The 27,492-nt window shown below is 35.0% G+C and overlaps 1 protein-coding gene and 1 non-coding gene across 11 annotated transcripts in view; both read left to right on the forward strand.

Moving 5' to 3' along the window:
* CYLD (CYLD lysine 63 deubiquitinase) overlaps positions 1 to 27,492 on the forward strand; it is a 64,983-nt gene that overhangs the window by 22,342 nt on the left and 15,149 nt on the right. For all 10 annotated transcript variants that reach the window (XM_045534050.1, XM_045534053.1, XM_045534052.1 and 7 more), the window contains 5 exons: positions 15,999 to 16,097; positions 17,700 to 17,816; positions 24,343 to 24,722; positions 25,640 to 25,805; positions 26,731 to 26,872. In XM_045534050.1, the coding sequence (XP_045390006.1) occupies positions 15,999 to 16,097; positions 17,700 to 17,816; positions 24,343 to 24,722; positions 25,640 to 25,805; positions 26,731 to 26,872 (904 nt within the window). The remainder of the gene's footprint in view (positions 1 to 15,998; positions 16,098 to 17,699; positions 17,817 to 24,342; positions 24,723 to 25,639; positions 25,806 to 26,730; positions 26,873 to 27,492) is intronic.
* On the forward strand, positions 692 to 798 carry LOC123625565. The gene has a single exon (XR_006730571.1). It is a non-coding gene; the product is annotated as a U6 spliceosomal RNA (small nuclear RNA).

Genomic DNA, 27,492 nt, shown 5'->3' on the forward strand with positions numbered 1-27,492 from the left:
AAGAATTTTCTGGTCCAAATTATCAGTAGAGCTGAGAGTGAGACATCCTCTTAAGCAAATTCTGGGAGTTATGCTAATTTTATAACATTAATGTGCTGGATGGCTAAGGGGAATCCCTTATAAAATAAATTTTCTTTCATTATTACACCTTCAAGTGACACTTGCAGGTGTAACCAATTCTGTGCTAATGTTGTTTCTCCAAAATCATGTGGAAAACGTAATTTTACTTGTTCCATCAAATCAAATACAGGCATACTTCATTTTATTTTGCTTTGCTTTATTGTGCTTTGCGGCTATTGCATTTTTTACAAATTGAAGGTTTGTAGCAACCTTGCATCGAGCAAGTATGTCAATGCCATTTTTCCAACAGTATATGCTCACTTCATGTCTCTGTGCCAGATTTTGGTAGTTCTCACAATATTTCAAACTTTTTCATTATTATTATATTTGTTTTGGTGATGTGTACTCAGTGATCTTTGATGTTACTTTTGTAATTGTTCTGGAGCACCATAGACTGTACCCATATAAGACAGCGAACTGAATCAGTAAATGTATCTGTGCTGACTGCTCCACTGACCAGATTTTCCCTTGTGTCTCTCCCTTTCCTCGGGCCTCCCTATTTCCTGAGAAACAACAATATTGAAACTGGGCCAATTAATAACCCGGCAGTGGCCTCTAAATATTCAAGAGAGTGCTCGCTTCGGCAGCATATATACTAAAATTGGAACGATACAGAGAAGATTAGCATGGCCCCTGCACAAGGATGACACACAAATTCGTGAAGTGTTCCATATTTTAATACTCTAAAATAAAAAATAAAGAGAATATTGCTACCATTGAAAACAAGAACAAAAATGTTCAAGAGATAGAAAGAGTGACACATATCTCACTTTAAATCAAAAGCTAGAAATGATTAAACTTAGTGAGGAAGGCATGCTGAAAGCTGTGATAGGCCAAAAACTAGCCCTCTTGTACCAGTTAGCCAAATTGTGAATGCAAAAGAAAAAGTTCTTAACGGAAATTAAAACTATTATTCCAGTGAACACATGAATGATAAGAGAGAGAAACAGCCTTGTCACTGATGTGCAGAAAGTTTCAGTGGTATGAATAGGAGATCAAACCAGCTACAACATTCTCTTAAGCCAAATCCTAATCCAGAACAAGGCCTTAACTTTCTTTAATTCTGTTAAGGCTGAGACAAATGAGGAAGCTGCAGAAGAAAAGTTTGAAACTAGCAGAGGGTTGGTTCATGAGGTTTAAAGAAGCCCTCTTCATAACATAAAAGCGTGAAGTGAAACAGCAAATTCTTCTGATGTAGAAGTTGCAGCAGGTTATCCAGAATATGTAGTTAAAGTTCACTGATGAAGATGGCTACGCTAAACAAAAGATTTTCCATGTCGACAAGACAGTCCAACAGTCTTCTACTGGAAGAAGATACCATTTGAGACTTACGTAGCTAGAGAGGAAAAGTCAATACCTGGCTTCAAAGCTTCAAAGGACAAGCTGATTCTCTTGTTAGGGACTAATGCAGCTGGTGACATTAAGTTGGAGCCAGTGCTCATTTACCATGCTGAAAATACTAGGTCCCTTAAGAATTATGCTAAATCTACTCTGCCTGTGCTCTATAAACGAAACAACAAAGCCTGGATAACAGCACATCTGTTTACAGCATGGTTTGCTGAATATTTTAAGCCCACTATTGAGACCACTCAGAAAGAAAAATTCCTTTCAAAATTATTACTGCTCATTGACAATGCACCTGGTCACCCAAGAACTCTGATTGTGATGTAAAAAGAGATGAATATTGTTTTCATGCCTGCTAACACAACATCCATTCTGCAGCCTATAGATGAAGGAGTAATTTTGACTGTCAAGTCTTGTTATTTAAGAAATACATTTTGTAAGGCTGTAGCTGCCCTAGATAGTGAGTCCTCTGATGGGCCTGGGCAAAGTAAATTGAAAACTTTCTGGAAAGGATTCACCATTCTAGATACCATAAAGAACATTCATGGTTCATAGGGGAGGCGTTCAAAATATCAACATTAACAGGAGTGTGGAAGAAATTGATTCAGACCCTCATGGATGACTTTGAGAGGGGTTCAAAACTTCAATATAGAAAGTAACTGCAGATGTGGTAGAAATAGCAGGAGAACTAGACCTAGAAGTAGAGCCTGAAGATGTGACTGAATTGCTGCAATCTCATGAGGAAATGAGAACAGATGAGGAGTTGTTTCTTATGGATGAGGAAAGAAAGTGGTTTCTCGAGATGGAATCTACTCTTGGTGACAATACTGTGAACATGGTTGAAAACAACATTGCATGCTGCAGAGAAATCTTGTATGAAAGAGTCAATTGATGCAGCAAACTTCATTGTTGTCTTATTTTTACTTATTTATTTAGAGACAGGGTCTCATTCTGTTGCCTGGGCTAGAGTGCAATTGCATCATCATAGCTCACTGCAGCCTCAAACTCCTGGGCTCAAGCGATCCTCCTGCCTCAGCCATCTAAGTAGCTGGGACGACAGGTGTGCACCACCATGCCTGGCTAATTTTTTTATTTCTTGTGGAGATGAGGGTCTCCCTGTTGCCCAGGCTGGTCTGGAACTCCTGGCTTCAAGCAGTCCTCGCAAAGTGCTAGGATTATAGGTGTGAGCCACCACACAAAGCCAATTGTCTTATTTTAAGAAATTGCCACAGCCACCCCAACCTTCAGCAACCACCACCTTCATCAGTCAGCAGCCATCAATGTTGAGGCAAGACCCTCCACCGGGAAGAAGATTATGACTGGCTGAAGGTTCAGATAATTATTTGCATTTTTTAGTGACAGAGTATTTTTAAATTAAGATATATGCATTTTTTTATTTGAATTTCGGCTTGACTGTTATTGGCATATATGAATGCCTCTGATTTGTGTGTATTGATTTTGTATCCTGAGACTTTACTGAATTCATTTATCAATTCTGGTAGTCCCTTGGTTGAATCCTTTGGGTTTTCTAGATACAATATCATATCATCAGCAAAGAGCAAGAGTTTGATCTCATCTGCCCCCATTTGGACATCCTTAATTCCCCTCTCGTCTAATTGCTCTAGCAAGGACTTCCAGTGCTATGTTGAATAGAAGTGGAGATAGTGGGCAACCTTGTCTGGTTCCAGTTCTAAGTGGGAATGGTTTCAATTTATTCCCCATTCAGTATGATATTGGCTGTGGGTTTGTCATAAATGGACTTGATAATTTTAAGGTATGACCCGTCTATGCCTATTTTGTTAAGAGTTTTTATCACAAAGGTGTGCTGGACTTTGTCAAATGCTTTTTCTGCATCTGTTGAGAGAATCATATGATCTTTGTTCTTGCTTTTATTTATGAGGCGAATTGCATTTATAGATTTGCATATGTTGAACCAGCCTTGCATCCCTGAAATAAAGCCCACCTGGTCATGGTGAATTATTTTTTTGATATGCTGCTGAATTAGATTTTTTTAGACATAATGGTATTGCACACTTAATAGACTATGGTATAGTATAAAGGTAACCTTTATATGCATTGGGAAGCCAAAAAATTTGTATGACTCCCTTTATTGTGATACTTGCTTTATTGCAGCAGTCTGAAACTGATCCTGAAATACCTCCGAGGTATGCCTTTATGTTTTGAGGTTTCCCTTACAATTTTTCTTTTTAATTTCAAAGGGTACTTTTGAAAGCTCAAAACCTTATGGCATTTTAGATTAAGTATAACCATTCTTTTTACCTACCTTAATTGCATATCTTTGAATTTTACATTTTACAACTGAATATAATTCATTATATTGAGTAAGTTGGGGAGGGTCTAAGGAAATCATTAGTTAAGTATCATAATTTAAGAAAGAAAGAGATTCCTGAACTATGAAGTGGGGTTATGTATAATTGATTGTGTTTTTCTCAGTCTGCTGTAGAATAAATATTTGAAGTGCTTTTTCCCCCACACTCTAGAGCTATATTTCCTCCTGTATATTTTTTACACATCTCAATTTGGTTTGAAATGTAAATTATCTTGGGTTCTGCAGTAGCACTTAAAAAGAAAGGAAAAGAAAACAGCTACCATTTCTGTTTTTGTGTGATAGAATTGAGTATAACCTGAGAAGGAATTGTTCATTAGTAGTATTTATCTTAAAAACACATATAATTATATTTTATTTAAATATTGGTATAGGGGTAAAATAATAAAAACCAGTGAAATGAATATCTCAGGAGTCACTTGTTAGACACATTTTGATGTTGCAGATCAGCAGTCATCATTGTCATTATTGCTGGCTCAGAGCAGTGAAGAGAGAGGAAAAGAATGCTATTTTTTTCCTTTTAAAGCTTGATTTTCATAAACCCTGAATAGGAGATAATTAAGAATGATACCAGCTTTTATAATATAATACATAAATTATACTTATTTGCCAACAAAATAAAGCTTGCAAATGGACTTTTAAAACTAAAGTTGTGTAAACGAAAATTAATTTAGTTTAGTTGAATGAGTCTTCATCTATATTTCATGTCATCATTAACACTCTTTTCTTGAGGGGAAAAAAGAGTCAAAGTGTCTCCTTTAGTTCCTTTTTTTCTTTTTCTTGACAAATTACCTTCATTTGTAGGACAAAATTAATATTTGCAGCATTTCAAAAAGATTTCTTTTTGGAACAGTTGAACAGCTGGTGAGATTAGGAAAGAATTCTTTCCAATCAATTGCTTGTTAAAGTTGGCTTCTGAAGGATACCTTTGAGTAAAAGATGTAGGAATCTTAAACCTATTATAAAATTTTTTCTCTCTACACTTCTATTCCAAATGGTTAAAAATGCTAACGTATCTAATTTGACATTATAGTCAGGTTCTTGAAGTTGTGAGGAAGCATATCAATTAGTGCCATCCCTAAATTGTACATTTCTGCTTTTCTAGTTCAGCCTGTATCTTCTTTTCTAGTTTTGGGGGTTGGGAGTATAATGCTATTTTTTTTTAGACTATGCAGTATATTCATTTACACAGAATTTTAAAAAGGTATCTAGTGAGAACTTTCCTAACACTGATCCCAGCTACCTACTTTCCTTTTGTATCCTTGATCGTTTTTTTTATTTTGTGTTATTCAATATTTGCATATCTTATAGGCTTCATGTATCTTCTTTTTAAAATTTTTAATAGCTTTATTGAGATATACTTGCCATATAATAAACTGCACATAGTTTACAATTTGATAAGTTTTGACATATGTGTACACCTGTGAGACCATCTACATAATCAAGATAATGAATATATCCATCACCCCCTTTGGGATATGCCCTTTGAGATCCCTCCCTCTGCCTTTGCACCCCCAAATGCAGGCAAACACTGATCTTCTGCCACTGTATGTTCACATTTTTAAAAATTTTTAATTATTGGGTACATAATAGTTGCATATGTTTATAGGGTACCTGTGATGTTTTGATACAGGCATACAGTATGAACTAATCAAATCAGGGTAATTGGGGTATCCATCATCTCAGGCATTTATCATTTCTTTGTGTTAGGAACATTCCAATTCTACTTTTTTAAGTTATTTTAAAGTATTCCCTCACTTATTATTGATTATGGTTACTTTGTTATGCTATCAAATATTGTTCATTCTATCTAACTATATTTTTGTACCAGTTAACCATCTCCACTTTATCCCCTTCTCCCTGCTACCCTTCTCAGCCTCTGGTAACCATCATTCTACACTCTTGTCTCCATGAGATCAATTGTTTTTGATATTTACCTCCCACCTATGAGTGAGAACGTGTGAGATTTATCTTTCTGTGCTTAGCTCATTTCACTTAACAATGTTCTCCAGTTCTATCCATGTTGTTGCAAATGGCAGGATTTCATTCTTTTCTATAGCTATATATTAATAATATTTCATTGTACATATGTACCACAATTTCTTTATCCATTCATCTGTTGATGAACATTGAGGTTGATTCCAAATCTTGGCTATTGTGAATAGTGCTGCAATAAACATATAAACATGGGAGTGCAGATATCTTTTCAATATACTGAACTCCCTTCTTTTGGATATATACCTAGCAGTGGGATTGCTGGGTCATGTGGTAGTTCTATTTTTAGTTTTTTGAGGAACCTCCATACTGTTTTCCATAGTAGTTGAACTAATTTAGTAATATAATACATTCTACCCAGTAGGGTAAAAGGATTTCCTTTTCCCCACATCCTCACCAGCATTTGTTATTGCCTTTTTGATAAAAACCGTTTTAACTAGAGTGAGATGATATCTCATTGTAGTTTTGATTTGCATTTCTCTGATGACTAATGATGTTGAGCATTTTTTCATATAGCTATTAGCCATTTGTATGTCTTCTTTTGAGAAATGTCTATGTAGATCCTTTGCCCATTTTTAAATTGGATTATTTAATATTTTCATATTGAGTTATTGAAGCTCCTTATATATTCTAGTTATTAATCCCTTGTCAGATGGGTAGTTTGTAAGTATTTTCTGTCATTCTGTGGCTTGTCTATTCACTTGATTGTTTCCTTTGCTGTGCAGAAGCTTTTTAGCTTTATGTGATCCCATTTGTACAATTTTGCTTTGATTGCTAGTGCTTTGGGGGTATTACTCAAGAAGTCCTTGCCCAGACCAATATCCTGAAGCATTTTTCCAATGTTTTCTTTTAGTTGTTTCAAACTTTCAATCTTAGGTTTAAGTCTTTTATCTATTTTGATTTGATTTTTATATATGGTGAGAGATAAAGGTCTAGTTTCATTCTTCTGCATATGAATGTCCAGTTTTCCCAGCACCATTTATTGAAGAGACTGTTGTTTCCCCACTGTATGTTCATGGCATTTTTGTTGAAGATAAGTTCACCTATGGATGTGTGGATTTATTTCTGGGTTCTCTATTCTGTTCCATTAGTCTATGTGTCTGTTTCTATGCCAATACCATGCTGTTTTGGTTACTATAGCTCCATAGTATAATTTGAAGTCAGATAATGTGATTCCTCCGGTTTTTTTTCTTTTTGCTCAGGATGCCTTTGGCTATTTTTTTTTTTTTTTTTTGTGGTTCCATATAAATTTTAGGATTATTTTTTTCTATTTCTATGAAGAGTGTCATTGGTTTTTTGGTGGGGATTGTATTGAATCTGTACATTGCCTTGGGTAGTAGGGACATTTTAACAATATTGAATCTTCCAATCCATGAACATGAAATCTCTTTCCATTTTTTTGTGTCCTCTTTAATTTCTTTCATCAGTGTTTTATAGTTTTCATTATAGAGATCTTCTTAAGTTTATTTCTAAGTATTTTATTTTATTTGTAGCTATTGTAAATGGGATTACTTTCTTGGTTTCTTTTTCAGATTGCTTAGTGTGGACATACAGAAATGCTACTGATTTTTGTATGTTGATTTTTGTATCCTGCAACTTTACTAAATTTGTGTATCATGTTCTAATAATTTTTTTTTGTGGAATCTTTAGATTTCTCTAGATAGAAGATTATATTCTTCTCAAGGATAATTTTGCATTTTCCTTTCCAATTGGATGCCCTTTATTTCTTTCTCTTGTCTGATCATTCTAGCTAGAACTTCTAGTACTATGCTGGATAACAGTGGTGAAAGTGGGCATCCTTGTCTTGTTTCAGATCTTAGAGGAAAGGCTTTCACTTTTTCCCCATTCAGGATGATACTACCTGTGGTTCTGTCATATATAGCTTTTATCATGTTGAGGTAAGTTCCTTCTATAACCAGTTTTTTGAGAGTTTTTTTTTTTTTTTTTGAGACAGAGTCTCACTTAGTTGCCCAGGCTAGAGTGAGTGCCGTGGTGTCAGCCTAGCTCACAGCAACCTCAAACTCCTGGGCTTAAGCGATCCTCCTGCCTCAGCCTCCCGAGTAGCTGGGACTACAGGCATGTGCCACCATGCCCGGCTAATTTTTTCTATATATATTTTTAGTTGTCCAGATAATTTATTTCTATTTTTAGTAGAGACGAGGTCTCGCTCAGTCTGGTCTCGAACTGCTGACCTCGAGCGATCCACCCGCCTCGGCCTCCCAGAGGGCTAGGATTACAGGCGTGAGCCACCGTGCCTGACGTGAGTTTTTTATCATCATTTTATAGAATGCTTTTCATCATCAATTGAAATGATCATATGGTTTTTGTCCTTCTTTCTGTTGATGCAATGTGTCACATTGATTGATTTGCATATGTGGAACCATCCTTGCATCCCTGGGATGAATCCCACTTGATCATGATGAATAATCTTTTTAATAAGTTGTTGAATTTGGTTTGTTAGTATTTTGTTGAGGATTTTTGTATCAATGTTCATCAGAGATATTGGCCTATAGTTTTCTTTTTTTATTGTTGTCTTTGCCTGGTTTTGGTATCAGGGTGATACAGGCATTGTTGAATGAGTTTGGGAGTATTCGCTTCTCTTCAAATTTTTGGAATAGTTTAAGTAGGATTGGTACTATTATTTCAATGCTTGGTAGAATTCAGCAGTGATGGCATTAGGTCCTGAGCTTTTCTTTGATGGGAGACTTTTTATTACTGCTTCTATTGCGTTACTTGTTATTGGTTTATCCAGGTTTTGAGTTTCTTCCTGGTTCAATTTTGGTAGGTTGTATGTGTCTAGGAATTCATCCATTTAGGTTTTCCTATTTATTGGCATATAGTTGCTCATAGTAGTCTCTAATTATCTGCAGTATCCAGTATCAGCTGTAATGTCTCCTTTTTCATTTCTGATTTTATTTATTTGAGTCTTCTGTCCTTTTTTCTTAGTCTGGCTAAAGTTGTGTCAATTTTGTTTATCTTTTCAAAACAATTTTTTGTTTCATCGACCCATTGTCTTTTTTTTTGGTTTCAACTTCATTTCTCCCTGGTTAGGGTTCGTTGCTCTCTCAATTTTATTTATTTCTGCTCTGATTTTTATTATTTCTTTTCTTCTACTAATTTTGGGTTTGATTTGCTCTTATTTTTCCAGTTCTTTGATATGTATCATTAGGTTGTTTATTTGAAGCTTTTAAACTTTTTTGAAGTAGGCTCTTATTGCTATAAACTTTCCTCTTATTACTGCTTTTTGCTGTATCCCATAGGTTTTGATATCTTGTATTTTCATTTGTTTTGAGAATTTTTTAAATTTGCTTCTTAATCTCTTCATTCAGGAGCATATTGTTTAATTTCTATAGATGTATATATTCTCCAGTGTTCCTCTTGTTATTGCTTTCTAGTTTTATTCCATTGTCAGGGAAAATACTTGGTACATTTAATTTTTTAAACATTTTTTAAAGACTTATTTTGTGGCCTAACTTATGGTCTATCCTTGAGAATGATCCATGAGCTGAGGAGAGGATGTGTATTCTGCAGCTATTGGATGAAATGTTCTGTAAATATCTATGAGGTCCATTTGGTCTATAGTACTTGATTAAGTCCAATGTTTCTTTGTTAATTTTCTGTCTGGATGATCTGTCCAATGGTGAAAGTGGAGTGTTGAGGTCTCTGATGATTATTATATTGGGGTCTGCCTCTCTCCTTAGCTCTGGTAATATTTGCTTTTGAATGTCTGGGTGCTCCAGTGTAGAGTGCATATATATTTAGAATTGTTATATCCTCTTGTGGATTTGATCCCTTTATCATTATATAATGACCTTCTTTGTCTCTTTTTACAATTTTTGTCTTGAAATCTATTTTACCTGAGAGAAGTATAGCTACTACTCTTTTTCAGTTTCCATTTGCGTAGAATATCTTTTTTCATCCCTTTATTTTCAGTCTATGTGTGTCTTTATAGGTGAATTGGGTTTCTTGTAGATTGTTCACATTTTTAAGAATTTTATATAAGTGGAACAACTTGAAATGTACACTTTTTTTTGGTCTGGCTTATTTTATTCAACATGATTATTTTTTGATTAATCCATGCTATCCTTTTTACTGCTGAAAAGTATTCCATTTTATGGATATATCTATCTGTTTATACATGCACTTATTGATGGACATTTGGGCTGTTTTTAGTTTTTGGCTGTTATGAATAATGCTGCTATGAAAATTGATGTACAAATCTTTGTATAGACATATGCTTTCCTTTCTCTTGGGTACATACCTAGATATGGAATGACTGGTACTATTGTAGGTGATTATGTAACTTATACATAAACCCAAAACCTGCCAAGCTGTCTTTCCAAAGTGGTTGCAGTATTTTATATTCCCAGCTGCAGAATATGAGAGTTACAATTCTTCCATGTCTTTGCCAACACTTGGTATGGTCCGTCTTTTAAATTTTAGCTATAGTAGAAGCTAATTGTGATTTTAATTTGCATTTCACTGATGACCAGTGGTATTGAACATCTTTTCATGTTTATATCTTCCTGAATACAAGCCCTTTATCATATATGATTTGCAAATATTTGAGATTATTATAGATTCATATGCAGAGAGAAAGAGAGATCCTATGTACCCTTTAGCCGGTTTGTCCCAGTGGTAACATCTTGTAAAACTGTAGTACAGTGTCACAGCCAGATTGTTGACATGAATATGGTCAAGATACAGAACATTCACGTTACCACCAGAATCCCTTATGTTGCCCTCGTATCACCACACTAATTCCCTCCCCCTCCCACCCATCCTTAACTTCTGACAACCACTAATCTGCTCTCCATTTCTATAGTTTTGTCATTTCAAAAGGTTACATAAATGGAATTGTACAATATGTAACCTTTTGAGATTGGCCTTTTTTCACTCAGTGTAATTCTCTGGAGATTTATCCATGTTGTTGTGTATATCAATGGTTTGTTCCTTTATATTACTGAATAATATTCCATATTATGGATGTACCAATTTTATTTAACAGTTTACCCATTGAAGGACATCTGGTTTGTTTCCAGTTTTTGGCTATCATGAATAATGCTTTTATAAACATTTGTGTACAGATTTTTGAGTGAACATAAATCTTTATTTTTCTGACATAATTGTCAAGGTGTATACTTGCTGGTTGTATGACATTTGCATGTTTAGTTTTTTAAAAAACTGCTAACCTTATTTCTGGAGTGACTATACAGTTTTCTTGACCATCAGCAATATATGAGTAATTTGGTTTCTCCACATCCTCACCAGCATTTGGTATTGTTACTATTTTTAATTTTAGCCATTCTAAGAGGGGTTTACAGTGATATCTCATTGTGATTCTAATTTGAGTTTGCCTGATGGCTCATGATGTTGAACATCTTTTCATATGCTTATTGCCATCTTTATATCTTCTTGAGTGAAGGGTGTCTTCATCTCTTTTACCCAGGTTCTAATTGGATCATGTGCTTTTTTACTGTTGAGTCTTGAGAATTCTTTATGTATTCTAGATACTAGTCCTTTGTTGGGCATATGGTTTGCACATATTTTCTCCTAGTTTGTAGCTTGTCTTTTCATCCTTTGAATAGAGTCTTTCACAGAGCAAAAGATTTTCATTTTATGAAGTCCAGTTTCTAAAAATTTGCCTTTTATGGATCATGCTTTTGGCATCCAGCCAAACAATTTTGATTTAGCTCTAGATATGGAAGATTTTCTCCTAAGCTTTTAAAAATTGAAATATAATTCACATACCATTATATTTGCCCTTTTAAAGTATATAATTCAATGATACTAAGTGTGCTTATAATGTGCAGCCATCATCACTATCTAGTTCCAGAACTTTTTCATCATCTCTAATGGGAGCCCTATGCCCATTGAGCAGTCACTCCGTGTAGCCTCCTACCTTCAGCCCCTGGCACTCTGCTTTCTGTCTCTGTAGATTTGCCTATTTGGGACAGTTCATATAAATGGAATTAGAAAATATGTGGCCCTTTGTGTCTGGCTTCCTTCACTTAAGCGTGAGTCTTTTCAAGGTTCATCCATGTTGTAGCATGTATCAGTATTCTAGTCCCTTATATGGCTGAATAATATTTCAGTAAATGGATATACCATATTTTATTTATCCGTTCATCAGTTGATGAGCATTTAGATTGTTTCTAGTTTTTGACTATTATGAAAAATGCTGCCATGAGCATTCCTGTACAAGTTTTTCTGTGGATGTATGTTTTTGGTTCTATTGGGTATATGCCTAGGAGTGGAATTGCTGGGTCATATGGCAACACTATGATTAGTTATTCATAGAACTGCCAGACTGTTTTCCAAAGCAGCTGCACCATTTACATTTTTACCAGCAATGTATGAAAGTTCTAATTTCTTTACATCCTCGTTCTCTTATACATTTTTACATGTAAGTACATGATCCATTTTGAGTTAATTTTTATAAGATGTAAGACTTAAATAGATGTTCTTTTTTTAAACCTATGCATTCTAATTGCTCCAGCACTATTTGTTGAAAAGACTTTCTTCTATTAAATTGCTTTTGTACTTTGTCAAAAATCAGTTGGGCATATTGTGTGGGTCTGTTTCTTGGTTCTCCATTCTGTTCCATTGATCTGTGTGTCTATCCCACAGCCAGTACCACAGTCTCAATTACTGTAGCTAAATATTAATAGTAAGTTTGTAATCAGGTAAACATATCCTTCCTACTGTATTCTTCTTTTCCAAAATTATTTTAGCTATTCTAGATCTTTTGCCTCTCCATATTTATTTTAGAATAATCTTGTGTACATATACTCAAAATCCTGTTGAGATTTTGATAGGAATTGCATTAAACCTATATATAACTTTAGGGAAAATTGATGTCCTTCAGACTTTTGTTGGGACTTTCTTTTGTCTGTGCCCATCGATGTTTCTGGGTTGTTGGCTTCTTCCCCTCTAAGTCTGGGATAAGAACTTAGGCAAGAAGAAAACCCAGGGAAATATCCACTGTGTCATTTCTTAGGTCTTGAGGTTCCTAGCAAGTCCACCTTCTCCTCTCCACCTTTCAGAGTCTTCTAATATTTGTTTTATATATTATGTCCAGAGTTTTTAGTTGTACTTAGCAGGAGAAATGGGGAAAGTATGTTTATTCCATCTTCCCATTCCAATTCATAGACATTTCTTTTGATTTGAACAATAACTTGTTCACTTGTTTATTGTTACAATTTCCAGCCCAAGATTTTCCAAGGGATTTTCTTTTTCTGATTAAATCAATAAGAGTGACAGATAAGCTATTAATTTTATCATTCTTTTCCTTCTTGTGTCATAAGGCAAATTTTTATCATTTTGAATTCAGTCTTACTGTACATATACAATGGATACTTTTGATCTAGTTTCTTTTGCTCAACACAGTGTCCATGTTGTTGTGTGTATCAGTAGTTTATTCCTTTTTATTGCTATATAATATTCCATCATATGAATAGACCACCATTTGTTTATCCATTCTTGTGTGGAACGAATTGTTTCTAGATTTTGGTTGTTATGAATAGGGCTGCTGTGTACATTTTTGTACATATTGTTTGGTGGATATTTCTTGCTTTCTCTTTCAATATCTTTAATCAGGATTGTTTTAGTTTCACAAAATTATCTACTGAATTTATTCCTTACCTTATTTACTATCTCATATTTACCTTTTCCTGAGTTGTAATCTCTTAAAATTCATTTAAATTGGAAGGCTTTGCTTCATGACTCAAGAAGTTTTAGATTATGAACATAGTTGTGACAAAGTAACAAGAAATATTTGGTATATAATTGCTGGAGGACAAGTTAGATGTGGTATGTGACCCTTTATCTACATAGAATTCTGTTGAAGTGTCTTATTCCTTGAAGTTGAGATTTGATCCCCTCTCAGTCTTTGGCAGAAGGTTACTACAGTTTCCTACTCCAGTGCCCTCCAGCTCACATTTGTAATCTTTGGAGCCCTCCCCAGAAGGGCTTACCAGCAGAGCTGTCACCAGCAGAGCTGTCACCAGTGCCTTATCTGTTTGGCCCTTCAGTATTGCTAGGGTGCCCTAATAGCCTAACAAAGGGAAGACCATTTGCCACATTTGTTATAATGGCTACTAATTGTATAATGTATATATATTATGGTATACACGTGAGTATCTTTTTTTAAGTGAAGTTTTATACAGTTAATTATAGTTAATAGTGGGAATTATTTTTCTTTAGCCAATTTATATACTATAATTTGGGAACTTTTCCCAGTGAGTAAGAAGATTTTCCTTCTGCAGTAGTTGTCATAGGTGATATTTAAAGATATCTGAATGGTAACATCCTAAAAATATAGTAGTCCCCCCTTATCTGCAGGGGGTACTTCCAAGACCCCTGTTGGATGCTCGAAACTATGGCTAGAGCCAAACTCTATATATGTTATTTTTTCCTATATGTATATACCTATAATAAAGTTTAGTTTATAAAGTAGGTACAGTAAGAGATCAACAATAATAATAATAAAATGGAACAATTATAACAATATGGCAGCATCAGTGTTCATGCACTTTGGGCTGTTAAGTAAAATAAAGGTGACTTGAACACAAGCACTATGATATCATAACAGTTGATCTGATAACCGAAGTGGCTACTAAGTGACTAACAGGCGGGGAGTGTATGCAGTGTAGACATAGGACAAAGGGATGGTTCATGTCCTGGGTGGGGTGGACCCCAATGGTGTGAGCTTTCATCACATTACTCAAACAGTATGCAACTTAAAACTTATAAATTGTTTATTCCTAGAATTTTCCATTTAATATTTTTGGACCACTATTTACTGTGGGTAACTGAGACCATGGAAAGTGAAAGCGTGGATAAGACGGGACTACTGTCTTAGTAAATAGCTTTTCTTTTACTTTAAATAGCTTTTCTTTTACTGTATCACTTGGTTATAATCATGGTTAATCAGTATACTTTTCAAATTAAAGGAATATTTTCATATTCTATTTGATCATATTCTGAGACGTTTAAGCTATAGTTAATACATTCCCTCCTCTTCCAACCATGGAAAAAAGTTACCAAGCATCATTTCCATATAATTAATTCAGTATGATTTCCTTTTTTTTTTTTAAATGGTCTTTTCCTTGTGTTTAAAATATAAAAATTCTCCTATTTCTTTCTTTCTGTCCTCAAAAATCCACTGTGGGTGATATCGTTTTTGCTGATACACAGCTTTATCAGGTATGACTCCTAAGTGTCACGTTGGGCTCCACGGATGTGTTGTTGAAGTTTTCAAAGGAAAAACTTTCTGCACTGACTCTTCTACATTTACTTTATCAGTATTTATAAGTATCTTATGAACATTACTGGGCTTTAAGGTTGGGTGGTCTTTGTTTTGAAAACAAGTTTGCCAAATTTATTACACCTATATTTCAAAAAGAAATTTTGAGTGTTTTCTTCAAATATATTGTTTTATGTCTTTGACTTTCTGCATTTTTAATCTGTGTATAGTTCTGTGTTTTTCCTGTTTATCTGTATAAATGTTTGTATACTAATCTGTGTTATTCTTAACATATATGTTTTTAAAAACCGATGCATCTTCTTAACCAAAACATTCCTAACCATGATACATATTCCTAACCAAAGTTTTTTCCACCTGTGTTCCGTGAAATATATTAAGTTGAGATACTAAGTAGAGTGGCACAAAAATGTTATCAAGTTTATTACTCCTTGAGAGATTCAGAATACACATTAGCATATTAAAGCTTCCAGTTTCATACAGTAAAGACATTGTTTATCTTTGCTTATCTCAAGAAATATTTGAGTGTGGAACACTTGATAATATATAGGGGTATTTCGGGCATTCTGGTTTGGGAAATGGTGAAAAAAAGTTATGAGTAAGGTTTCCTTTGTAGTGTTCAAGTAAAATTGACTATAAGTAATTAAATTTTTAAGAGGTTAAAGCATTTAGCTGAATTGTATTTTGGGAGTATATTTTTTTGTAGAAATTACATTTTGAAGTATAGCATTGATTTTTCACCTGCATGGTATTATCTCTTTCAGTACTTTTGATAGCTTTTAAAAAGAATTTGTAAAACTGTAAAAATTCTGCTTTCTTTTTGGAAGGTGTTTTTTTTTTTTCCCATTATTGTCATTGTTTTCTTGATTGTTTCTTTTCTATAGGAATTTTTACTTTTATCTTTAAAAAGCATGTTTACTGTTTCAGATAGCGTGACACAGGAAAGGAGGCCTCCCAAACTTGCTTTTATGTCAAGAGGTGTTGGGGACAAAGGTTCATCCAGTCATAATAAACCAAAGGCTACAGGTATGGATTAATAGGATACAATCCTTAGTTATTTACATGGTATCTGACTTTCAATAGCATTAAAAAAAGGTTATAAGCTCTTATTCCTTAACATATATGTGGACTTTCTCCTTTCAAACATTTTTAGTAGTTAAACTAAAACTTTTATATAAATATTGTTGCTTAAGTAAGCCTAGAGTTCCCAGTCTTTTTTACCTGATGAAAAGTTTCCCTTGAGGACCCGTGTGTTTGCTTGTCCATAATCAGCTGTTTTTTGAAACTCCCTACTTATGACATTCATATATATAGTTTAGAATTGCAACTATACAAAATAATCATATATGGATAATACTAGATAGGATAAAATATCCTAGAGATTAATTGTGTGGTTTTTCTAACTAGATGTGGCACCAATTAAATTGCAAACTGCTAAGCAAAAATTTTTGTCTCTTTTCCAGAAGCTTCCTCATAATATATGCGGAGTTCACAGGTTTTTTTTTTATTAGCTTCCACATACTTCATAAATTTATGGTATGGTGGTTTTACTAGCCAAACAGCTCATTTAATAAGCCGTAAGAATTTTTGTTAACTCACTTGTGGGTTAGGAGAAGAGTGTTTTTTCCTCAATTATCTAGTGAATAAAACTATTTGGTTTCATTTAAAAGGAGATTGTACTTTAAGAATTATTTTATGTGACATTGGGCCCTGGGAGACTTAGGACTAATTGCAGGATATATAGGTAATAGTATTTTTTATGTTAACCTATAAATTTTTTATGTTAACCTATATAGGATAGCTCCAACTTGCTACTCTCACTTAACTAGAAATAGCCTAAAGATTTCCCTAAGACATGGTGTATTATGTGGTAGCAGATCTTGATTATAGGTAAGTATGGAGCTACCTGCTTTAAATGTAAAAAAAAAAAAAGGAAATCACCTTTTGTGTGGGTTCTGGAGACCCCACCGCTCCCCACTGTGACATGTTCTCTGGTTAATGGCAACGTGGGGTAGTGTCTTGAAATGCCTGTGACATAGCTGCACTCACTCTCTCTTACATTTAACAAATCTGATATATAAGAAAGAACAGCGCTTTACTTTTTCAAAGACATGAGGAAATGAAGCAAGGAATTTGGTGACTAAACAACTCCAAAATGTTTAAACCTTAACTCCTTTTGAACGTAATTTGTGTATTGATTTGTATATAGCATTTGAAGATTACCTTCTTCTGAAATGAACTGTTTTAAAATAATAGGTTAAATTTATGAACCAATGATTTCATCAAATGAAATTGGGGAATGATGATTTTGATATTTAGAAATAAGCTATAGTACATGGAATGATTTCTTAAAGCAGTTTGTTTTTTTAAAAAAATGAGCAAGCTTTTCTTTTAACTTATTCTGGTTCCCCTCCTATATTGACTTTTGGGTTGAAGAATGTTTTTAACATTGCCAAAATGTTTACGAAGCTTTTTAAAGATGAAGGCAATAATAAAATATATTGTGTTTGTATTTATCCATTGATTGTGTAAACGGTTGTTAACACTATATTCATGTTAATTTATCTTACTAAAAAATTTGATACTATGTTGACTTTATTTTTAAAAGGAACTTTTCTTATTCTGCAGGATCTACCTCAGACCCTGGAAATAGAAACAGATCTGAATTATTTTATACCTTAAATGGGTCTTCTGTTGACTCACAACAACAATCCAAATCAAAAAATACATGGTACATTGATGAAGGTAATCTATAATTTTCATGTTCTTTATAATGATCCTCTCTTTTAACTCATCAGAGAAAAGTGGCTTTTTCAGCAATATTTGTTGTTTTTGGAAACAGAATAGGTAGATCATTTTTTAGAATATTGGTGAACTAAAACATTTTACACAATTTGAACTGTACTGCTTTAAGATTAATAAAGCATTTAAAAATGTATTAGTAGCACGTTCTCTTCCCTTAACTGATCTGTTTGGGGCAGAAGATCTTTAGAATCAATTGAATAATTTAAGGACTTTTCTGTCTGGGTCTTTCCTGCTCTTTTTAAAGCATCCCCTTTTAAAAACTATTTTCGCTTGGTTGTGGGATATCATTTTCTTCTAGTATATTCTCTTTTTTAATTCATCTGTTCAACAGATATTTACTGAATGCCTACTATGTGCCAGGCATTCTTTTAGGCAACAAGATAACAATGGTGAGAAGAAATAGACACGGTCCTTGCCCTTTTTGAGTTTATAGTCAAGTTGTTAAGCTAGAAATTAATCAAACAGTCACAGAGTCGGGTGTAGCATTGCCTTGGTGACAAGTGCAGTGAAGGGGCACAATGTTCTGAGAACATGCTAGAGAGGATTTTATTCAGGGGCTCAGGGTGTCTCCCTGGGAAGTGACACACACTTAGGGTTACCAGAGGAGTGGTAGGTAACAAAGTGAGAGGGGAAGAAGAGCTTTTTAGGCAGAGGGTATAGCATACATACAGGGAAGAATGGAACCTGGTGTTTGGCAAGGACTAGAACAGAGAGAGGCATAACATTTTATGCAATGAGAATGGAAAAGCAAACAGGGCCAGCCTGTGTGGAGCCTAGTTGCCGTATTAAAAGGGAAATGGAAACCACTGATGGATTTTTAGCAAGGGGTGGCACGACCAAGTTTGCCTCTTGGAAAGATCATTCTCACTGCAGGGAAGATAATGGGTTGAAGTAGGGACTGAGTGAATGCAAGGTCACCACTGGAGGCTGTTTCAGGGCCCAGAAGTAGATTACAGTAGCTGGGACTAGACTTAGGGAAGAGATGGAGAGAAGTGAATGGATATAAGAGATATTTAGGAAGTGCATTGACAGAACTTACAGATAGATTGGAAGTGAGAGTTAAGGAAGAAAGATCAGTGGTGACTTCTGGTTTTCTGGCTTGCCTACTTAGATAGGTGGTGGTGGAGGAAGGTGATGGATGTGATTTGGAAAATGTTGAGTTGAATGGGCTTTTAAAAATTCCTAGAGGTGATTTGTCAAATAGGCAGTTGATGTACAGGGCTGGAGCTTAGAAGAGAAGTAAGAGCTGGAGAATTAAATGTGTAGGTTGGCTTTACTTTTGTAGTGCTTAAAATCCTGTGAATAATATTGCCTAAGGTTGGAGTGGGGACGGAGGGTGTGGGTTAAGACTGAACCCGAGGAACTTAATGACTGTGGTGGGAGGAAGGTAAGTTGTTAAAGGAGTCGGAGAGAAAGTGACCAGAGAGATGTGGGGAAGACCAAGAGACTGGGGGTTAAGAAGCCGAGGACCAAGTGGATAGCAGTACTGAATGCTCTTGAGGGGAAGGTCAGATGACCACACGGTGCCCATCAGATTTAGCCACCTGGAAGTCACCAATAACCTTAGTGAGTTCTGTTTTTTGTGGAGGAATTTCGTCAGAGGACAGATAGGAGTGTGCTGAGGGTGTGGAGTGGAGGAAACGGATGTGTGAATCCAGCTGCCTAAAATAGAAGTTTGGGCTTTATCCTGCACATTCTCTCTCTCTCTCTCTCATTGGTCACATCCAGTTGTCACCAAGTTGTCTGGATTTCCTCCTCTTTAGTATCACTAGACTCTTTCCCTGCATCTTCACTTCTGCACCCACGGCCTTAGTTCAGATCCTTGTTCCTGTCTGGATTAATGCGGTGGCTTCTGACTAGTTTCCCTGCCTGAGTCTTATTCCTTTGAGTTTATTCTGAACAGTAATAACCACGATCATCATCATCTTCTTAATCACCATTGTCATCACTGTGGCTGCCTCTCAGTGACCACTCTGTACACTTGCTAAGCAGTTTATATACCTTATTTTACCTTATCGTCATAACTTTATGAAGTAGATATTTTTACGTACTCCTTTGTTACAGTGGTGGACTCACTTGTACCAGGTCACATGGCTAGCGATAGTGGAGCCAGTATTCCAACCCAGATCTGTTTGATAACCAGCGCTCACACTTTTAATCACCACACTGTTTTTCTTCATATTCCTATCTAAGTGAGTTTTCTGAAGCTCTCTCTGTTCAAGTCTCTCCTTTACTTAATACTTATTAACGTTTCCTTAGCCCTTGAAGGTAGAAATCCAAATTCCTTACTTTGGCATGTTGGACTCCTGATGGCATGACCTCTTACTCATCTCTGTCATTTCCCCTGCACCCCCCGCTCCAGCCATACTGGACTGGGGCCATTCTTGGGGTGTGCTGTGCTTTCTCTTTCTGTGCCTGTTGCTCCTGCTGCCTGGAAATCCTTCTTCCTGTTCCTCCAGCTTCGTAGTCTGGTTTGCTTCTATTCATTTCTTAAATCTCAGCTTTTTAGTTTATCCAGAAAGCCTTTCCTTTCTTTTCCCACTTCTCCTAGGTTAGGTTAAGTGTAATCCTAAGTGTTCTGTATACTTGGCTGTATCTTTTGCTGGACTGTGAATTCCTAGTGCTTAGCATTGGTGCTTGGCATGTAATAGATTTAGTAATTGTATACAAACTAAGTGAAAATAAAAATTTAAGAGTACTGTAGAACTCTATAATGACTTTTAAGCTATCATATGGATTCAGTTATAGGCTAAAATACATCCACCAATGTAACAATCAAAATCTGCTACTACATGAGTTGGGGTTACTTACCCACCAATGTAACAGTAAAAATCTGCCTTTACATGAGTTGGAGTATTCTCATGTGGGAAGAAACTTGGGTGAGTGATCTTTGATTTTATCTTCTCCATGCCTTCATTCTTTCTAAGGAAAGGAATCTAGTAAAACTACAGGTTTTTTCAATAATCTAGGTAACACCAGCTCTTCAAGTTTATGCTATAATTTTATCTTTATTATTCTTACTCAGATTCTGTATTGTAGTAGAATATTCCTAACTTCTTGATTCTACTAGACTCTGGTCTAATGTTATGTAATAATTTCAGGAAGGGATATGGGTCCTAAAAGACCTATATGGAACATATAAAGTAATGACACTGTGTGGAGTAGGCCTTCATCCTTAAGTTAGAAAATAGAAGTAATTTAGTGGTAAAAGAGCATTCTTTTTGTAGTTAATTTCACTTATACATTTAAAAAACTTTACAATGTTTGATTCATTTATTCACTTTTTTAAAAACGAATATTTTACAAGATTTTGTGTGTGTGTGTGTGTGTGTGTGTGTGTGTGTGTGTGTGTGTTAGTGGCTATACCAAGAGTACTGTGGATTCAGCCATGGAAAAGATTAACCAAAAGTGCTTTTCTTGTGAAGCTTATATTCTAGTTTTATAGTATATATGACAGACAGATGTTTAGACAGACAAGTAATTGTCGATTGTGACATGCACAATGAAGGAAGTGAAGAGGGTGGTAGCAATTAGAAGCTGCCTACCACAGGGTGGTTTGGAAAAGACTCTTTGAGGAAAGGGTATTTGGGTTGAGACTTGGATGATGAGAATGAACTTGCAGGGAAAGAGCGTGGAGAGAGCAACTGAGGCAGAGGAAATAGTAAGGGCAAAGGCCCTGAGCAAGAAAGTGTATTTGAGAAATAGGAAGTAGGCCAGAGTGGCGGCAGCATAGTAGGAAAGGGAAAGAGGTATATGAAATGAGTTTGGATAGCTACATGGGAGCAAGATTGTCCAGGACCTCGTAGGTCTAGGTAAGAAATTTGGTACTTATTATAAGAATACTGGAGAGCCATTAGAAGGTTTTGAAATAGGGAATGATATATGATCACCTAAGATCTTTAGATTTTAAAAAGATTTTACTAGTTGTATGCTGATTAAATTGGAGAGGGGCAAGAATGGAGACAGAGGTAAGGGGCTGGTTACAGGGGAAAGGTGATGATGGCTTGGATTAAGGAGATGCTGGTATGGATTAAGAGAAATGGGTGGGTTTCAGATAAAATAAATGGAATTTGCTTATGGATTCAGGTGTTGGGCCTGAGGGGTCAAGGGTTTGGGAAAGAAAAGAATAAAGAATAATTAAAAAAATTTTAGATTAAATGTTATTACTAAAGAATCTTAAATGGATAAGGTGTAAAGAACAATAGGTATAAAGTACAATGAACACTCATGTAGTCATTACTCATTTTAAGAAAAAGACCATTATCGTGACCTTTGAAACTCCCTGGGTGCCTCTTCCTAGTCCCATTATCTTCATTGTCTCCTTTGAGCTACTATCATCTTTAGTGTTTTATCATTATTTTGCTTTTCATTACAATTTTATCACTTAAGTTTGCATATCCAAGCAGTATATTCTTAGTTCTACATTTTTTAAGCTTTATATACAAGGAATCAGATTGTACAATTGTTGCATAATTCCCCCCTCAACATTATGTTCCTAAGATTCATCTAGGTTGCAGTATGTGACAGTAATTTATTCATTTTCATTGCTGTATAGTATTCTATGGTGTGAATATACCACAATTATCCACTTGACCATTTCAATTGTTTTTATTATATTTTCCTGCTGTTGTTAACATCTCTGCTATTAACAGTCTTATACATGTCTAGGGTATATAACTCTGAGTGATATTACTAGGTCATAGGATATGGACATCTTTCCTTTACTAAATAATGTCAAACTGTTTCCCAAAGTAGTTATACCAGTTTCCACACTGTCTTAGTCTGTTTGGGCTACTATAGCAGAATACTATAGACTGAGTGGCTGGTAAACAACAGAAACTTATTTTTCATGGTTGAGGTTCCTTCCCTCTGGGAAGTTGAGAAGTCCAAGATTAAGGTGTCTGCAGTTACAGTGTCTGGTGAGGACTCCCTTCCTGGTTAATAGATGGCCATCTTTTTGCTGTGTCATCACACAGTGGAAGGGACAAGGGAGTTCTCTGGGACTCCCTTCATGAGGGTTTCACCTTTATGACGTAATCACCCCTCAAAGACCTCACCTGCAGACCTCACCTTCACATTGGGGATTAGATTTCAACATATGAGTTGTAGAGGGCACAAACATGCAGTCTATAGCACTTTCTCATCAGCATTGCATAAGAGTATCAGTTGCTCCTCATTCTTACCAACAGTTAATGTTCTTAGACCTTTAACTTTTGAAATGATATCTCATGTTAGTTTGGGCTTTCATTTATATATTTTTTTGCTAACAAGCATGAGAATCCCTTCATTGATTTGTTGGTGGTTTGAGTTTCTTGTGTGAATTGCCTTTTCAAGTCTTTTGTCTATGTGTTTTCTAGTTTTCTTTTTGTCTTTTTCTTATTATAGACCTTTTCCAAGTTTGAATCCTTTGTCAGCTATATGGATGAAAATATTTTCTTCTAGATTGTGCCTCAGATTTCACTCTTGTTATGATACTTTTTAATAAACAAGAAGTTTTTAATTTTAATGTGGTCATATTTATCTTTCTTTTTTCCTTTATAATTTGTATACTTATGTTTAAGAAATTTCTACCCTGAAGTCATAAAGAACATTCTTGTATATTGTCTTCTAAAAGTTAATAGTTTTTCCTGCCACATTTGCTTTTAAGCTACTTGGAACTGATTTTTGTGTAGAGTATGAGTAGGATTCCAGTTTAAATATTTTTAAACATATGGATAACTGATTATCTCAACACCAGTAAGAAGTTCATTCTTTCCTCACTCATCTGTCAGTTGTATTAATCATTTTAAGGAAATACCTTTTGGCTATGGGTCTCTTTACTGTATATTTGTTTCCTCTTAAGTATGTTCTGTTTTGTGTTTCTTTGGGCTTTACGCTTCTTTATCCTGTATTTGTTTCCTCTTTCTGTTCTTTTGTTTATTCTTTTCTACTTTTGGGGAGGTTATTCTGTTCTTCAAACTTCTTAAATTTATGCTCAGTTCATATTTGGCTTTTCTTGTTTTCTAAAATAAACTATTGTCTATAAATTTCCTTCATAAGTATTAATTTAGCTGTGTTCTACAAGTGTTCTTTCTTTCTTTTTCTCTCTGTCCTCTTTTTTTTTTCTTTATTTTTAAAACTTACATTTCCTCTTTGATCCGTTAGTTATTTAGAAACACTTCTTACATCTTTTGTTATCTTTTTGTACTGAATTTTAACTTAAAGAATATAACCTATATCATACCAACCGCTAATAGATTTTTTGATTTAAACAATTGGGTGCCATTTACTGATGTAGATAAATTTGGAGGTAGGGAGGAGAAGTAAGAATGCTGTTTTGGAAATACTGAGTTTGCAATACCTACGAGAATCCTAGTAGAGAGGTCGAGTGGGGAGTTGGGCTAGATCTGTGTATTAATTTTTAAAGATGTAAGGCATATTTAATATTCCTGAATAAATTTCTCTAATTAGGAACAATTTTTTATAGTTGCAGAAGACCCTGCAAAGTCACTTACAGAGATATCTTCAGACTTTGGCCATTCTTCGCCACCACTGCAGCCTCCTTCTGTGAACTCATTGTCCAGTGAGAACAGATTTCACTCTTTACCGTTCAGTCTGACAAAGATGCCCAATACCAATGGCAGCATTGGCCACAGCCCACTTTCTCTGTCAGCTCAGTCTGTGATGGGGGAGCTGAACAATGCGCCTGTTCAGGAGAGTCCACCCTTGGCCATGTCTTCCGGTAACTCACATGGCCTAGAAGTGGGCTCACTGGCCGAAGTTAAAGATAATCCTCCTTTTTATGGGGTGATCCGTTGGATTGGTCAGCCGCCAGGACTCAATGAAGTACTAGCTGGACTGGAATTGGTAATTTAATTTGACTTAAAAATTGCAATTCTTTTCATAAAGGGTTTTTTGCAGATTTTCCTCTATTATATGTTTTTTGGCAAACTTTTCTATTTGTCACAAAAACCATCACTAGAGAAAAATTCTACTGCCATGTTGCCTGACTTGTCTTTGCTACGCATGAGGCTTCCGACCCACTTGTTTCTAATGGTCGTTGGTCTATGTTCATAGAATGAAAGTTGATTTTTAGACTAATACATTTAGGCTCCTTATTTTAAACAGAATTTAGTAAAGGAAAGCAAATCTGTTGCCAGTTTTTCTTTTTCTTTCTCAGCCTCCTTCCCCCAAGTCAGTTCTAATAGTTATATCATTAGCTTTAAACTTAATCACCATTTTCAGAGATCTTTTGAGATCTTCAGAAGAGGGAAAGATTTTCCCTTTGGAGATCAGGAAAGCATATTGTTTAACATTTCATAATCAGGAGAAGAGAAGTTGAGTACATTTAGCTTTTATTTAAATATATTTCTTGTTTTTTTTTTTGCATACTAATGAGTACTACGAAGGGGGGAAAGAGTTGTTAAAATAAATAGCTTCCTCCTTCTCCCAAGTTTTAATGCTTGTAGAAATGGTGTGAAAAAGTAAGTTAGCCAGGGAAGGTTTAAGCATAGATTCTTTTTTTTAAGCATTCTTTTTTTTAGTATTCTGAAAGGAAATGTATTGAGGACTTCTTGCTGGATTAGAGAATTAATTTCTTAAATCAATAGCTGTGGGTTGAAGCACTTTTTAGCCAACCCCTTTTTCTTAATGAAGTTCTTAGTCCAAGCGTGAAGAGGGAATTCTGAGAAAGAGTAAACTAGAAACAGGTCTTAGAAACCTTAGTTCTGTGTACTATCTTTGCAAAATACAGTATAATGCATATCAAGGCATTTCTTTTTCAGGAAGATGAATGTGCCGGCTGTACAGACGGAACCTTCAAGGGCACTCGGTATTTCACCTGTGCCCTGAAGAAGGCACTGTTCGTTAAACTGAAGAGCTGCAGGCCTGACTCTAGGTTTGCGTCACTGCAGCCTGTTTCAAATCAGATCGAACGCTGTAACTCTTTAGGTACTTGAATGCTTTTCATTTATTTACCAATTTGGAATGAGTCTAATTCTAATCTTATACCATTTTGCATTATTAGGTGATGGTGACATTGTTTAAATATCTTACCAAGGCTCATCAAGCTTTTAAATCAGTAAAAATTGTTATTTGGTATATAAGAAAGTTAGTTATTGTAACAGGTGACATTTTAAAAAAGTATCCAATATTAGTCAGGAAGGGTGTTTGGGACTTGAAAAGTTAAAAATAGTGGGATTTATTTTCTCTTCCTGTTGATTACAGATATTTAATTTTCAGCAGTACAGGAAGTAGAAATTGAAATGTGGCTGCCTGTTTGTCACTGACTTCCCGTGGCTTGAGTACACAAACAAGCATATTTTATCACGAACTCAGAGTTAGCATAAGTAATTTTAGATTGATTGGTGGAGGACAGCTCCCCTCATAACTTGCAGTAGGTGGTAATTTCTTGATGCTGTCTCTTTTCAGTTGTGGATAATAGTGGCGAAGTATCTTGAGGGTTCAGCAAGTATAAATAGAGAAACTATCTTTATGAAAAACATTTTTCTTTATGTTGAAGTAGTACTTTCCAATTTTGTGTTTTCTTTTCAAACTTGAAAATAAAGCATCTTTGGATAAATAATAAAATATTTGGGAAACAAAATATTTTACTTGACAGATGCTTTTTGCATGTTACTTAATACTCTAAAGTGTTTTTTAAATTACAGAGGAAGCAAAGTTGAAAATGAACAATAGCAATTTTTACAATCCAAACTGAATAGCAGTTAACCAAAGCCTACCTTTAACTTGAAGTTGAGGAACAAATTTTGCTCAAAATACCAAAACATTTTAAAATGAAGAAATATATAGGAGAATACATATTGCAGTAGTTTAAAAGAATTCTTTTCATTTACATTTTTAAAAATCTTTTCAGCATTTGGAGGCTACTTAAGTGAAGTAGTAGAAGAAAATACTCCACCAAAAATGGAAAAAGAAGGTTTGGAGATAATGATTGGAAAGAAGAAAGGCATCCAGGGTCATTATAATTCTTGTTACTTAGACTCAACCTTATTCTGGTAAGTTGAAAATTAATGCAGGTAGAGATAGTGTCATACAGGCAGGGATGTGTGTGTGTGTGTGTGTGTGTGTGTGTGTGTGTGTGTGTGTGTCTGTGTCTGTGTATGTGAAAGAAACTGCCAACTGCCTCTGAGTAGAGAAACCAGATGATTAGGGGTCAGGAAAGAGGCAGATTTGCTTTTCATAATATATTCCTTGTAATTTATTGAATGTTATCTCAAGTTCCTATATCCAAAACATTACCATAAAAAGTAATGTAATAATAATGAGTGATACTGTTACAAGTGGAATAGTTATATTGACGTATCTGGGAAATCTTTGTATATATATATCAAATAACATGACTTGCAGTAGGCCATTGGATGATGTGTGCTGTATTTGTTTTGGAGGTAGAGGCAACCATAAAACTACATTATTTTAAAAAATTATTTTCAATAGAATCACTATTGCCTGGTATAGGTAGTTTTTCCCAAAGTGAAACAACTTAACATGGCAAGAATCTTTAGGCTGAGTATTGTTCACTGCCAGTACAGCCATGTGGTAAGAATTAGGAAGTTAATATGGGTTGTTCAAATTTTCAAAGTAGGGGGAATAAAACTGACAGGCCATTTTGTTTGCA

Source organism: Lemur catta, chromosome 20, assembly GCF_020740605.2.
Source record: "Lemur catta isolate mLemCat1 chromosome 20, mLemCat1.pri, whole genome shotgun sequence".
Lineage (NCBI taxonomy): Eukaryota > Metazoa > Chordata > Mammalia > Primates > Lemuridae > Lemur > Lemur catta.